This window comes from Dasypus novemcinctus, chromosome 2, assembly GCF_030445035.2.
Source record: "Dasypus novemcinctus isolate mDasNov1 chromosome 2, mDasNov1.1.hap2, whole genome shotgun sequence".
NCBI classification, from domain to species: Eukaryota; Metazoa; Chordata; class Mammalia; order Cingulata; family Dasypodidae; genus Dasypus; species Dasypus novemcinctus.
In genome coordinates, this window is record NC_080674.1 from 78,963,171 (window position 1) to 78,979,092 (window position 15,922).

At 38.9% G+C, this 15,922-nt stretch overlaps 1 protein-coding gene across 1 annotated transcript in view; it reads right to left on the reverse strand.

The window, feature by feature from the left end:
- Nucleotides 1–14,743, reverse strand: part of TBCA (tubulin folding cofactor A) — a 107,250-nt gene extending 92,507 nt beyond the window's left edge. Inside the window, exon 1 of the mRNA XM_058275194.2 lies at nt 14,577–14,743. Within this exon, the coding sequence (XP_058131177.1) occupies nt 14,577–14,629 (53 nt within the window). The 5' untranslated portion in view covers nt 14,630–14,743. The remainder of the gene's footprint in view (nt 1–14,576) is intronic.
- Nucleotides 14,744–15,922: the final 1,179 nt, after the last annotated feature.

Consider the following 15,922-nt stretch of genomic DNA (forward strand, 5'->3'; position numbering starts at 1 on the left):
GGCTGAATCTAATCTTTAGACCCCCTCCACTGGAAGAGACTCTCAATAAACTTCCTGCCTGCAACTGTCGGTCTCCGGGTCCCAGTTGAGTGCCGTTCTTCTCAAACAGTGACAAGAACCTTTTTCTAGGGGAGGTGAATATACACTAGTGTGGGGCCTGAAAGATGGTATACTTCAAATAAAGCAATAATTAGAGATCAGACTTCTAAGTTTTCCCATCGCTGTCCAGAAGTGAAACAATCTGAGCTCCCCTAAAGTAAATTAGCAGTCAGAAAAGGGGGCAAACAGACATAAGCAGGAGCTCTTAGAAGCTGGAATAGTAAGAGGCACATTAATAGATGACAGTATCATATCAAAGCAATAGAAAGAAAAAGTTTACAGTATACATAAAACCAAGCTATCATGTAATATAATTCAAGTATTCTTCAATTAAGGATGTAGTTACACTGAAAGATATTTATTATTATATTTTGGGGGGGTCTCAGTAGGCATTTATATCAAGGCACTTGGTATTAAGTTTCTTACTGGCCCACAAATGCCCCTTTAATCTTATTTAATGTATTTAAATGTGCATGAAAAACTGTTCATGGAATACTATGTGTACCATGTATAAAATTTGGAATTCCATCTTGGATGCAAAGAATGCCTCCTAATTTATTATAGTCCTTGCCGTTGGCATAGTGAGACTCTTCTACTTCCTAGGAGGTAGGAGGGACTGGAACAAAAGGACAGAGTCAGTGAAAACAAAAGACTGGGATACCAAGACAAGACAGCTTGTTTATTTTTTCCTTTTCCTCTTCATCCTCCCTAATTAGAAAACAGTACTGAAGTAAAAAAGTTGGGAAGTGAAGGCGAGGAATGAAGACAGCATTTTTTAGCTTCCTTACCTCTGATACCGCATATCAGACCTTTGCAGGACACTGAAATCAGGGGTATAAGAGGAGCCTACATTGAGCCTAAAGCAGCAGTAGAATTTTCAAAAAAGGGAAAGGAAGGAAGGAAGGGAAGGAAGGACGGGAAGAGAAGGGAAGGGAAGGGAGGGAAAAGAGAGAGGGAGGGAGGGAGGAAGGAAGGAAGGAGGGAAGGAAGGAAGGAACTGCCCAGCCAGTTCAGTAAAGAAAATCACTGCCTAAGTAATACATAGATATACATATATTAGGATTAGAATAGTTATATCAATTAGTACTCTATTGCAAGTAACAAAAAATTTCAATTCACAGGAACTTAATATGAAAAATTTTTGGTCTGTGTAACTAAAATCCAGATGATGACCCCCTTCAAGGTTGTTTGATCTAGCTGTTCAACAATATCATCAAGAATATTACTTTTTGTCTCTTTACTCTGCCATCCAAACTTCCAAGGTCACAGCCCCTAGAACTAAAGGAAGGCTCCCAGCCATAATCAGTTCTGTGGAAGTACTTCTGCCCCAGAATTCTAAGCAAGAGTCCCGAAATTTCCCATGAAATTGCTTAAATCACATGACCAACACTAAATCAATTTCTGCAATCCAGGAAATGGCTTAAGTCATTCAGAGGCCTACTCCTAAAGCTGAAGGTGGGGCAGTTCGTTTCTCTCAAATAATATGGGCTGTGTGTACGTGGGGAAGGACAGTGGATACTGGAATGAAAACACGGGTAGATATCAAGAGAAAATAAATATTGAGGTCACCACATTGCTTGCAATGATGATCCAGAGACAACATAAATATTATGTACAATTCTGCCTGTTTATAAAAAAGAAAATCCTAAGAATCACTCTTTTTACAAAACAAAAAACAAAAGCCAAAGTTGGCTCTTGAGATCATCTATTTAATCTAATATTAGAAATACTACAGTAGTCCAAAAAAGGCAGTATAAATATAGAAAATAAAAAATATCAATTTTGAGACCTACAAATTTTCTTTTGTAATTCCAATGGGATATATAAAATAAGATATAAATAAATGAAAATCAGTATCTTGCTTTTGGTTGGGAGGAACCAGGTAGAGAAGAATGAGAGTATATGTCTGCCAGATTTTAAAGCCTATGACAGTGACAATTACAAAACCATATGGAATCAGTTTAAAAATTAAATACCATTATCAATAAATAATTCTTTCTTTAGAAACTCTGCACAAACTTAAGAATTTCATGTACCATAAACTGGAATGAACAGAATACAGAAAAGAATCATTTAAGTAATATTGCTGGCCTTCTTTGGTCTCAGTTCCTGACCCACCCAGCACCAAAAGGGTTTCCCAAACTAGCACCCAGATGTCTATCTGCTGGCCTCACATAATCCCTTAGCCTTCAGCCCCACAATCACATACTTAATCAGCAAGATTATGGCATGATAAAAGAGAGAGGAAGGGGAAAGTCAAGATGAAGCACAGCAGAGACCAGGAACCAAGGTGGCACAATTGACAGGGAACCTCTCTCCATATCAGAGGTCCCCAGGATCGAATCCTGGTGAATCCTAGAAGAGAAAGACGAGAAGAGAGGACAAAAAGAGAAAGAGATACAGAAGATCACACAGTGAATGGACAGAAAGCAAAACAAAAAACAAACAAACAAAAACACAGCAGGGTGGGGAAGGGGGAAGGGAAGAAAAAATTTTTGAAAAAGAAAATTGAGAGTTCAGAAATCAACCCTCATAAATTTGGTGCCAAGTCTAATCATTGAGTGAAAAATAGTCTCTTCAACAAATAGCACTGGGAAAACTGGATAGCCACATGCAAAAAAAAAATGAAGGTGGACTCCAACCTCATACCATACACAAAAATGAACTCAAAATGGATCAAATACCTTAATAGAAGAACCCAACATATAAAACCTGTAAAAGAAAACATAGGGGGAACATCTTCAGAACTGTGTTAGACAGCAGTTTCCTTGATTTTATGCCAAAAGCTCCAACAAAAGAAAAAATTCATAAATGGAACTTTATCAAAATTAGAAACTTCTGTGCAAAGCACTTTATCAACAAAGTAAAAAGACAATCTACAAAATGGGAAAAAATATTCAGAAACCATAGAAATGAAATATCCAGTCTAAATAAATTCTACAAGAAAAAAACAAAAAACTCAATTAAAAAAATGGAAAAAAAGACTTGAATAGACATTTCTCCAAAGATATACAAATGCCCGGTAAGCTCATGAAAAGATGCTCAAAGTCAATGATGTTCAAAGTCATTAGCCATCAGGGAAATGCAAATCAAGAGAGAAATGAGATAGCATTTCTCACCCACTAGAATAACCACTATTGGGGGGAAAAAAAGGAAAAAAATCGGTGTTGGAGAGGATATGGAGAAAAAGGAACACTCATATACTGGTGGGAATGTACAATAATGCCACTGCTGTGGAAAACAGTATGGCAACTCCTCAGAAAGATAAGTATAGAATTACCACATGACCTGGCAATCTCACTTCTAGGTATATACCTAAAAGAGTTGAAAACAGGAGCTTGAACAGACATTTGCTTGCCAATGTTCATAGCCACAACTGCTGAAAGGTGGAAACAACCCAAGTGTCCATGGATAAACAAAATATTGTATATAACATACAATGGAATATTATTTGGCTATGAAAAGAAAGAAGTTCTGATGCATGCTACAACATGGATGAACCATAGAGAAAAGGACAAATACCATATGATCAATCTCAATTATATGAAATAAGCAGAATATGTATATTCATTAAGTTAGAAACTAGATTACAGGTTACCAGGGACTGACTGGATGAGGGGAATGGGATATTAATGTTTAATTGGTACAGAGTTTCCGTTTGGGGTGATGGAAAAGTTTCAGCAATGGGTGATGGGGATGGAGGCACGACTTTGCATATATACTTAGCACCACTGAATTATATATTCAAAAAGGGAAAAAAGGGAAACTTTAGATTGTAAGTTACCACAACATACATACAAACCCACAGAATTGTTCAACACAAAGCATGAACCTAATGTAAAGTGGGCCGAAGTTAATAGCATAATTACAGTAATATTTTTGTGAGTTAAATAACAGCATAATTATGTTTTTCATGAATTATAACAAAGATAACACACTAACACAAAATGTTAATAATGAAAACTACATACGTATGAGAGTTACATGTAAACCTATAACTGCTCTAATAAAATTTAAAAATTTTAAATAGTTCTCTTAAAAATAGCAAAATGAACATATTACTTGTTAACAAAAATAACATACTTTCCAAAGCAAAAAAATTTAGTGAGAAGAATGGCAAATCTTTGCAATGTCTAGATTAATAGAAGCCAGCTTCTGCATTTAATCTGTTCAAAATCACACATCACATAGCCTCTGGAACTCTCCACTATATACTTGTAAACAAATGAAACAGAAAATGGCAAAAAAATTCTTATTATTTTTAAAAATGATTTATCCGCCCCTCCCCCCGGCCCCGTTGTTTTGCGCTTGCTGTCTGCTGTGTCCATTCACTGTGTGTTGTTCTGTGTCTACTTGTCTTCTCTTTAGGCGACACTAAGACCCAATCCTGGGACCATCCAGAGTGGCAGAGAGGCGCTGAATCTCTTGTACCACCTCAGCTCCCTGGTCTGCCACATCTCTTACTGTTTCTCCTCTTATGTCTCTTTTTGTTGTGTCATCTTACTGAGACAGCTGTCTATACAGGCCAGCACTCCTGCACAGGCTAGCACACCGTATGGGCCAGCTCTCCACTCAGGCCAGCTTGCCTTCACCAGGAGGCCCCGGGATTCAAACCCTGGACCTCCTATATGGTAGACAGGAGCCCAATCGCTTAAGCCACATTCTCTCCTCTTAGTATTATTATGAAAATGACTTTGAACCCAAAGATCCCCTGAAAGGGTCTTGGGGATCCGAATGGGTCTCTAGATCATACTTTGAAAATCACTGGTCTAGTGAAAAAAAACAAATAGCTTAACATATTTTAAGTATTATCTCAGTGAAAGCGATAATGTTCTTTGGGAATATGGAGAAGTACAAACTTTAGAGTTAGCCAGGAAACCTATACAGAGATAGTGACATATGATCTTAGTCTTGAGCCCATATCCTTACACTAGCTATAAAACTTTATAACATCTATACCCTCTCCCACTTACTTTTCTGAGAGTTATCTCCCACCTCTCCTCATCTCTTAGTAGTTATTCTTCAAACAAGCCAACTTTGCTCTTTTTCAAGCTTTTTATTTGCTCCCCCCTGTCTGAAAAGGCTCTTCCCCCATATATATTGGTCATACCAGGCCATCCTGAAGACTGAGGAGAACTGTTATCTCCAAACACCTATAATCCATTCATGGTCCACTTCTGGGAAATTCTGCCACAGGTTAGGTTTTATTAAAAAATAATTTCAATCTACAGGAAAGTTACAAAAATAATAGAAAAACAATATAGTGAACAGTGAACTCCAATATACCCCCTACGCACATAACCAAATTTGCCAACTTTTAACATTTTGCCACATTTGTTTTTTCTGTCTCCTAAACACCTGAAAGTAGGCTGCGTACCTCATGCTTCTTTAACACTTAATATATCCTAAGGCCAATTACATATGTAACTACATTAATTACATATGTAATATGTATGTTACAATTACATATGTAATGTACATATGTAACTACATAATTACATATGTAACTACACTAAGTCCAGTTATTAAGTTCAATAAATTTAAAATTAATACAAACTTAGTCTATGTTCCAATTTTTAAAATTGTCCCAATGATGTCCTTATGGGCATTTTCTCCTCCATTATTAGATCCAGGCCAGGATCACGTACTGCATTAATTGTTATTGTTTCTTTAGTGCCTCTTTAAAAATCAAATTTGGTAACATATATAACATGAAACTTCTAGGGTCAACCATGGAAAACAATCAACATGACTAGTTTCCTGTGCATCCTTCCAGATATAATTTTTGCTATATAAAGTTGTTAAATGTGCAGCATGGCATTATAACATGGTTTATGTGTATATACATACCAATTAAAAGTTTGAAAACAGGAAAGCGGACATGGCTCTACTAAAAGAGCATCCACCTACCATACGGAGGGTGCAGGGTTTGATACCCAGGGTCTCCTGACCTATGTGGTAATCTGGCTCACGTGCAGTTCTGCTGCATGAAAGGAGTGCCGTGCCACATAGGGGCCCCGCTGCATAGGGAGCCCCATGCGCAAGGAGTGCACCCCACAAGGAGAGCCACCCCAAGTGGAAAAAAAAGGGTAGCCCGCCCAAGAGTGGCACCACACACACGGAGAGCTGACACAGCAAGATGACACAACAAAAAGGAGACACAGTTTCCTGGTGCTGCCTAACTATGCAAGTGGACACAGAAGGACAGACAGTGTATGGACACAGAGAGCAGACAACGGGAGGGGGGAAGGGGAGAGAAATAAAGTTTGAGAACAAAATTCAGAATGATAAAAATGATAAAAACCAAATTCAGAATTACGCTTACTTAGGAGGAATGGATCCAGGAAGAGGCACTAAGGGGTTTCAAATGTGATGGTAATGCTTCACTTCAGGTTTATTATGTTTTCTTTTGATTTTTTAATACCTGAAATATTTCTTCTTCTTAAAAACATATAAAAGGGGATCAGATTTGAGATAATTAACTCAGTTTAAGAATTAATGGGCTTGAAACCACAGGATATTAAATAATGACTTTTTTTTTTTTAAGATTTATTTATTTATTTAATTTCCCCCCCTCCCCTGGTTGTCTGTTCTTGGTGTCTATTTGCTGCGTCTTGTTTCTTTATCCGCTTCTGTTGTCATCAGAGGCATGAGAAGTGTGGGCGGCGCCATTCCTGGGCAGGCTGCACTTTCTTTTCACGCTGGGCGGCTCTCCTTACGGGCGCACTCCTTGAGCGTGGGGCTCCCCCACGCGGGGGACACCCTTGCGTGGCACGGCACTCCTTGCGCGCATCAGCACTGCGCATGGCCAGCTCCACACGGGTCAAGGAGGCCCGGGGTTTGAACCGTGGACCTCCCATATGGTAGACGGACGCCCTAACCACTGGGCCAAAGTCCGTTTCCCTAAATAATGACATTTGGTCAATACTTAAAAAAGAGAATCTAAAGCTCAGGAGAGAGGTGGAGGTTGGGGATTCATATAAAGTAATAGCTGAAGTTCCAAAAATAAATGTTCACATACAGTATACTGTATAACTTAATAGAATACAAATTTCTTAAGAAGTGAAACCAAACCTTTCCCATTTTGAGTTTCCCTCCAGCTACCTACTGCTCATCATGAGATTTCAACATAATTACTTCCCTACTATTCCTAGGTTTCAAAAAAGAGCCAGAAATGTGTGAACCTATTTACTTTACTTTACTCGTTGTATTAAATGCCTACTTTGTGAAAAGCAGTGTATTGGGAACCATCCCTCTGGTCCCTGAAAGAGAGAAAACTACCTGACCTTAAGAAAATCTCCATATACCTTGATATAATGCAGAGTCCTTAGAACGTAATATCCTAGGAGTAGAGATCAAAATAAAAATACTGGATCAGTAACCTAAGTTCAAATATATTTCAGGCCTTCAAAAGTTTCAGAGAATAAAATGTATTTCAGTCAATGAATGACATATTAAAACCATGCCATTTAGTACTGGCTGGGAATCATTTAGTAAAAAAATAAACAGAAGCCTACTTACTCTAATAAGCCTTATAGACAAAGAAACCCTGAGTTACATCTCCATAAGATATTTCTCAGAATCTCAAAAACAAATAGGGAACTTATTTAAAAACAAAACATTGAAGAGAGTTTGGAAATAACTATAATATAGTATTAGAATTGGAGAATGTCTTGTGATAGTTATAGTGAATCATTTACAGATCTGGGAATAAAATCTCTCTAAAACTCATCTGACTTTCCCATGGCAAACCTAATGGAAGTACAATAAAAAAGTGAACACTGTGGTACACTGTTTATTAATTATAGTGATACAGTATTTTTTTAAGCTGTTACAAGGACAAGGTCACTGATATAAACAGAAAAATTTTTTGCTGGGGTTTGTAGGGAATCACTGCCTCAGCAGTTTATAAAAAGCCATTACAAGTCCTAGAGATTATGCAAAAACACAAGCTTCATACCCTTCCCTTCTCCTTCCACAGCCAATCAGTGAACATGACACACAAATGAAGTGCAAGATTTTACAACAATTTAAAAAAGAGTAAGCTCCAGGGTCTCTCAAGTGGGTCAGTAACCATTCACCCTTTTGTCTTTTACCCACAGTTTATACATCTACAGAAAAATAATGATGATGATGCTAATGATAATAACGACAGCAGTTAAAATATATTGAACATATATTGGGCTAGGTGCTTTACATGATTATCTTGTTTAATTCTCCTAACAAAAATACAAGAAAGGCACGATAATTAACCCCATTTTCCAGGTAAGAAAATGGAACCTCTCAAAGGTTAGGTAACTAGCCCAAGGGCACAAAGGTGGAAAGCAGAGACTGGGATTCCATATGTCTCATCTAACTCAAGAATAAATAACTACAGTAACTATTATTTTGTAATTATGCTAATAGATTCGGTGGCTCCCTGATGCTTATTGAGTTAAAATTATAAAGGGAAGTTTTCTTTATATCATAAAGAAAAGTTTCATTAATTTATTTGCTTACTGGAAAGATTTTTGTTGAGCATTTATTATGTATAAATACCATACCAAGTGATCCAAAGACAATAAGATGTGAGTTCTAAATGAGGCTGCTAAGCAAGTGATCTTTGACTAAGTCAGTTTTATGAGGGGCTATGTAAAAAAAAAAAGAAAAGCACTCTCCAGGCACATAACAGCATCATACTGGAATATTATGTTCTTCTATAACTATGTTATTGGAAATGGAATACTGGACTACACAGATCACACATCTAAGTAAGCACTTATACTCTATGGGTTCTTTTTTTAAAAAAAGATTTATTGATTGATTGATTGCTCTCCCCTCCCCCCCCAGTTGTCTAGTTCTCTGTGTCTATTTACTGCGTCATCTTCTTTGTCCGCTTCTGTTGTCAGCGGCAAGGGAATCTGTGTTTCTTTTTGCTGTGTCATCTCGTTGTGTCAGCTCTCCGTGTGTGCTGCACCATTCCTGGGCAGGCTGCACTTTCTTTCGCACCGGGCGGGCTCTCCTTACAGGGCGCACTCCTTGTGCGTGGGGTTCCCCTACGCGGGGGACACCCCTGCGTGGCAGGGCACTCCTCACGTGCATCAGCACTGTGCATGGGCCAGCTCCACATGAGTCATGGAGGCCCGGGGTCTGAACAGCGGACCTCCCATGTGGTAGGTAGACAGACGCCCTAACCACTGGGCCAAGTCTGCTGCCTCTATGGGTTCCATTAACAAAATATTCCAATGGTACTATAGATTTTCAAAATTTCCTACCAAACAAAAAATGAAATGAAAACACACTACACACACACATAACATGGAGCAAAGATCTTTCATTTCAATATTCAACTTGCAGAATAATGTAGTTTGTAGTGGGAAAACCAGTGATGACTGGCCTTAGCTCTTCCCCTTTCTGGCTTGAAGAGACATCTGGTTGCCAGCTGCGTAGTTCTTTAGAGTCACTGCTTGTCAAGTAGTTGACAGAAGGTGGTGAAGAGCTGACCACCTGCAATCCATTTTGACACTGCCTCTGACCAACACTGTGGAAAACTGGATACGATTTAGAAATTCCAAAAGGAGTTGGCTAAATTTCAAGGTAGGCTGAACTCAAGTTACCTCAAGGGTGTATGGTATGGAGAAAAAGGAAAAAAGAAGAGAAGAGAAAGATAGTAAACCTAGCAAAGCTCACAGGAATAATTTATGGAGCTATTTCCTTATTCTCTCCCGGATACTCTCTGCCATATGTTATAGCCATCATGACCTTAAATCCGGGAGGTATATAAATAGCTAAAGCTACGGGGAAAAATGATGTTAGTAGCATCATTTGCGTTTTCACTTTTATGTCTTTATAATATATATTCAACTAATAATATGGAGATTTTACCTACCTTTTATGTTATTTTTATGCCTGCTATACACATTGTATTTATACCATACACAATTGTACATCAGAGATGTAGGTATAAACAAGCTTGGGAAGATGCCACAGTTTGGGAAAGGTGCTTGTTTTATTAAAAAAAAAAAAATCAATACAATTTCCCCACAGGTTCATGATGTAAAATTCTATAATCAAGGCTTGTAGATTTGTAATTATGGTATGTCAGCTACATTTAAACAAGAGTGTTAAAAGATTGTTAAAGTTAAACTAACACAATTGCAGTGTGAATTGTCCTAGTCTCATTCTAATCTACTGGTGTCACTTTCATTTAATCAGAAGGAAACTATGGGCCAATGTCAGTGCTATTTTCAAAGCCCTAACATTCTTTGTTCACATTAGATTTTAAGCCATTACCAACCTGAAAGTTATAAAAAGATATACTTAAGAAAGCATTTTTAATCAATTAATTTACCCATCAATGGGCCAGTTAAGGTGGCAATATTGAAAGTAAGTTGACTTTCAAGTTAAGTAACCTATGTTAAAAGGACAAAGCATTTTTTTCTTGCAGAATTCCCTGAATTTACTACAAAAACTTTTTTTTTTGTAAACACAAATCCTACTTGGAAACTTAGAGTGGATGTAAGTTATTTAGCTGAAATACCACATCACCAACATTTAGGAAACATCAATCCTTTATTTTCTTCTTTAGTAAAAATTATTTTCTAAATTACTAACAATTTAAGTTAACATGGAAAAAAGCTACTCTAGCAATGATCCATATTTATAGCATGCACTTAAATTTTAAGTAAAGGTACAATATTTAATTCACAGTTGTACTATCAGAAAATAACCTCCAAATAAAATTATGGTACACACAAAACAGTGCTGTTCAGTTTATAACAAATGTTTCTCAACAATGCAAAGTGTTGGTGGTGGGGTGAGCTATGGGAGCCCTATTTGATGATACACGTTTGCTTTTTAAGCTCACAACTTTTACTATATACTTATTGTTTATGTATGAATTACATACTTCAAAAAATTTTTTTTAGTGAAAAATGAAACAAAACAGTGCTATGCTATGTTACTTAGTTACAGAAAGAGTGACCAATCATCCCGGTTTGCCCGAGACTTCCCCAATATTAGGTACTGAAAGTCCCACATCCTAGAAACCCCTCAGATCTAGGCAAACCAGGGTATATGGTGTCACCTAAGCCTAAAAAAACCAACCAAACAAACAAAAAAACCCCTATTTCACAGTGCTGTGCTAGGGAAGACCAACTGGAGTAACATTTGGTAACTTCCTATTAGGGATGCCAGATTAGCTGTGTCCCTTTCATGGATATCAGTAGGTCTAATAATCTGCGTGGAACATGTATCCAAATCTTTACAAAGAACCTGCCAGACCTAAACCTATAAACTAATACTCACTTCCAGTGAGTTAAATGTGAACAAAGGCTGTTGCTTGAAGAAACATATTATAATAGTCCATCCAGCCATTAGTGCCCACACCTCTCCAGTTTGAAGCCAGAATTAGTCCTTTAATAAAACAGTCTTGTTAGGAAGGAGACATTTAAGGAGTCCTAGGTCACAGGTTCAGCACAAAGTCAGCCACACTGCTCTTACCTTACAAGCCAATTCTAATAACTGGACCTTGGTCCTAGTGACCTAACCTTTCTCTTGACACCTGTTTCCAGAAATCAGATCCTTTGCCTTTGTCAACCTGAAAGGTAACAAAGTTTCTCTAGGATTATGGCACTGCAGAGCTTTTGCTTATTTTCCTAAAGCTTAAATTACTGCCCCTGAAATTTGGTATTACTCTCTTTTCTAGTGTGGGCTGCCATCCACTAGACTGCCTTCACCATCTCAACAACCTAATGAAATGGCCATATTCTCATTACTTTATCTCCCTAATGCCTAATAACTCCCTTGACAGTCCATCTGCCCGTCCAGATTTCTTTCTAAGACCCACTGCAGAGAACTTTCCCATCACCTGAAGTGCTTCAGTAGATGTGATTACAATATAAACTCTAAGAATACACTTTTTCTTACTAGAGTCTACCCAGACTACAATATATTTCCAGTGGCTCTCAACTCCTGGAGAGAAAAATGAAGGATTTGGGGCATAAATGATGATTTTAAATCTCTTCTTCCAAATAAAGGTTGTTGACTTCTGAAGAGGAATGAGGTGACGGGAAATGAAAATCTGACTAGAAAAGAGGTGTCAAGAAAAGAAGTTGGTTTTTAGACCACTGCTTTGAGAAACCAATGAAGAGAACCTCTTTTGCAAAACCAGTAACATGTCTGAAGCATGAAACTAATCAAGAAATCTTTGAAACTAAATTTAGGGAGAGAAAAATGCATCTTTTAAAACTTTTATTATGAAAAAAATTTAAATATGTAGAGAGAAAATAATGAAGCCCCAACATCATCCAGCCCCAACAATTAGTATTTTTCCATATCCACCACATCTACTCTTTGGATTTTAAAAATAAGAAACTAAGGCAGAAGGTGGAAAGAGCCATAATAAAATAATTTTCAGGAGAAAAAAAACCCAAAAGGAGTAAGGAACAAAAAGTATGGACTTAGACAGTTGGATATCAAGGCAAAATATGAGTAATAAACAGCTAAAACAAATTTTAGGGTTTTTTAAAAAAACACATCTCATTTTAGTACAAGGAGAAGTTCTACACCAAAATGTCAACAGAAAGCCTTGGAAAAATGTATGGTAGACACTTCCATTAATTTACAAACAGTGTGAGATACCCTAGTAAATTAGGAAAGGGTTTCACAAAAATAAGACATAAAATGAAGTATGAAAGATGTTTTTCTCTGCAATTTGATAATGCTCCATATAACTACGTGAAGATTTTTGGACTCCTAAAAACATTTAATTTATAGTTAAATGCGTATATTTTCTCTAGAATAAGTATTATAAGCACAAGTACTTGAACTAATTTTATAAACTAGATCATTAGGATGATAACTGATAAGATCATACAGGTAATTAATGAGGAAATACCATGAGAACTAATTTCTCATGACTTTCAGCCTAAGCACTCTCAATCATACCTGGTACTTCTGCCAAATACACTTACTAGAAACGGCATAACAAAAGTAAACCTAGCAAAAGTGAACAGAACACTGGGGTGATAGTGCAGATTATATTTTCAATCATACATTACAATTCCCCTCCTATTATCACAATTTTAAAAATATTCTTTATTACAGCACTGCAGTTTAAAGTAGAAAACTGAAGATGAGAAATTCAGATACTGTCCGTTGCTCTGCCACTAACTAGTAGTGACAACTTAGACAAGTTTGTTTTTTTGTAAATTTCATTAAGCCTCAGTTTCCTCATCTTTAAAAGTGGACACATGCAATATTATCAGCTAACATTTACTGGGCACTATTTGCCACATACTGTGTTAACTAGCATAGCAGGTGGTTTTTTGCAACAAACGCCTAAGGTAGGTACTTAGTCCATTTTACAAATGATGAAACTGAGGCACAATACATTATATTCAAGAATACATAACTAATAAATGACAAAATCAAGATCTGAATCCAAGGAATCTCACAAAAAAGAAGGCCGAACATTTAACTGCTACTCATACTATCTCCTTTTTGCCTTAGAAATAAACAAAGCTTCCGCGAAGTAAAGTGATAGGAGGCAGTATCTTGAAAAATGAATTTATTCTCCTCTTGTCCTTCCTCTGGTAGAAATATCAATCACGGAAGGAAAAGTGCGCACACAGGAAGAAACCTCTTGGTCAGAATTACACATTTCTACTTCAAAATTACCTGCTTTTTCAGAAGGCTGTTTATCTTTTCTCTTGGAATGCCTCATCAAAAAGTTTGATCTTCTTGAGATTGAACAATAAGGTTATAGTGAGAGCTGAGGTGTCTCACAGCAGTCAGGCATTAAGAGCAAATGAGAGCACTGCCCTACTCAGCTTAGTTATTTAGGCAGCATCTCACAGCCTCTCACAGCCTCTGGGGCGAGCTTCGGGGAAGTTTACTGGGCAGAGTTCAGCTAGAGAAGTTTAACGCGAGTGCTGGAAGTTCAGACCAGTTCTTAAAGGCTGCGAGTCCCGCCAGCCATGTTAGATCACAGCGCTCCACCGGAGTCTCGTCTCTTTTTCTGTTGTTTTTGTTTGTTTTGGGTAAGGACCGGCTCACTAAGGCCGTGGGTCCCCTAAACTTAAGAACCTGGTCCCGCGTCCACCGGAGAGCAGATACTGGACTGAATTCCGCCTCCCGCCATCCCAGTTCAGTCGAGACCTGGGCGCGCGGACCCGAGGTGCAGGCCCAGGGCCCGCCCACCCTCGAGATTCCAGGCCGCCGCCCTCCACCACCCCCGCCGCGAGGGCCCGCGGGGCGCGGCCGCCGCCGCCCCACTCCGCACCAGGGTTCACTTTTGGAAGAGGCGTGCCCTGCGCGGCAGGCTCCGGCCTCGGCCTGCGCGCCGCTCCCACCCAGCCCCGTCCCGGCAGGCCGCGGCGCCCCGGGTGAGGCCCAGCGTCCAGCGACCCCTCGGGCCTGTGCTCTGCCCGGTTGCTCGGCCCGCCGGGAGGCGAGAAAGAGGAGGCGGTGGCGGCTGTGCCGTGGCGGCTCCTTACCGCTTCACCACGCCGGTTTTGATCTTGATCTGCCTGACGCGAGGATCGGCCATAGTCTCTCGGGCGCCGCGGGAAGGATGGGCGAAGAGCCGTGGTAACCGCCGAGCGAGGCGGAGCGGAGGAGTAGCTCGTGTCGGCGTAGCAGCTGCCGCTCGTGCGCATGCGTAAATCCTGGTGCCCCTGCCACGCCCCCGGGCCGTGTGCTGTGGGAGGTTCGCTCCCACTACCCTCAGTGCCCTACCTCCGCCGGGTTACAGCTTAGGGAAGCCTGCCCTCTAGTCGCACGGACAGTCCTCCCTTTAGTGGTCGGACAGCCCTCCTTTTTATTTTGGACACAGGTTACACTTTCCCGGTTTCCACAGGCTAGGTATTTAGGTAAACTTTCATCCCCCGGGCACATTGGTTTGGCCGCATTGCTTTGCGGGATTATCGGTTTAACGGACCTGGTGGCCTAAAATTTGTATTAAGGTTATTTTAGGTGTCATTATATGGTAGTCAAAAGGGAAAAAGTGGTGTGTGTATAATGACGTAAACTACCATCATGCACACAGCCCAAGAAAATACTTTCTTTTACCCCAGACACCAAAAAAAGTTTGTGGATAATGTGTTTGTCAAAGGAAATCTCTATAAGGACGTCTTCAAATAATCTTCAACGCAGCTGTATCGGTGGCTTATGACCTGAGAGATGATCGCAAATCTTAAACAGATTTTGACGGACAATAGTTTGAATGCTCAATAATATTTATTTGCTAAATTGCAAGCTGCCAAACACCTGTAATATAGTACACATGGTCAGGAATTGGAATGCCTTTCCCATGTAAAAAGAATGATCAGAAATCAACTACTAAATCTCTTGAAACATGGATAGATAGCATATTATGGAAACCCTCAGAATCAGATCAAGGTGGTTATTTTACAGGAAAAGAAGTGCAAAAAATGGGCAGAAAAAATATGTTGGACCTCTCATTTAACATACAACTCAGCAGCAAGAAGCATAGAAAGATATAAAGGGCTATCAAATTAAAAAAAAATACAAGTAATACAGACCTGAAAGTTTGGTCTAAATAAGTTTGGAAAGGCCACCAAAGCCTTAAATCAGAGGGAAAGGATGAAATTACATAGCCATATAGAAATGATTAGAACATAACCTACTAACATAAACATACCAGGTACTAAAGAAAGATAGACTAAAAAGGGAATATTAAAAAAAGTGTTAGTTAAAAGTATAGATGAAACTATAAAGATTGGAGAAGTTAAAACACCAGCCTCATGCTAGACTTACTTGCTAACCCTAGGAAAACAGCATCTAGCATAGGTTAAACATATGAATACTATGCCTAACTAAC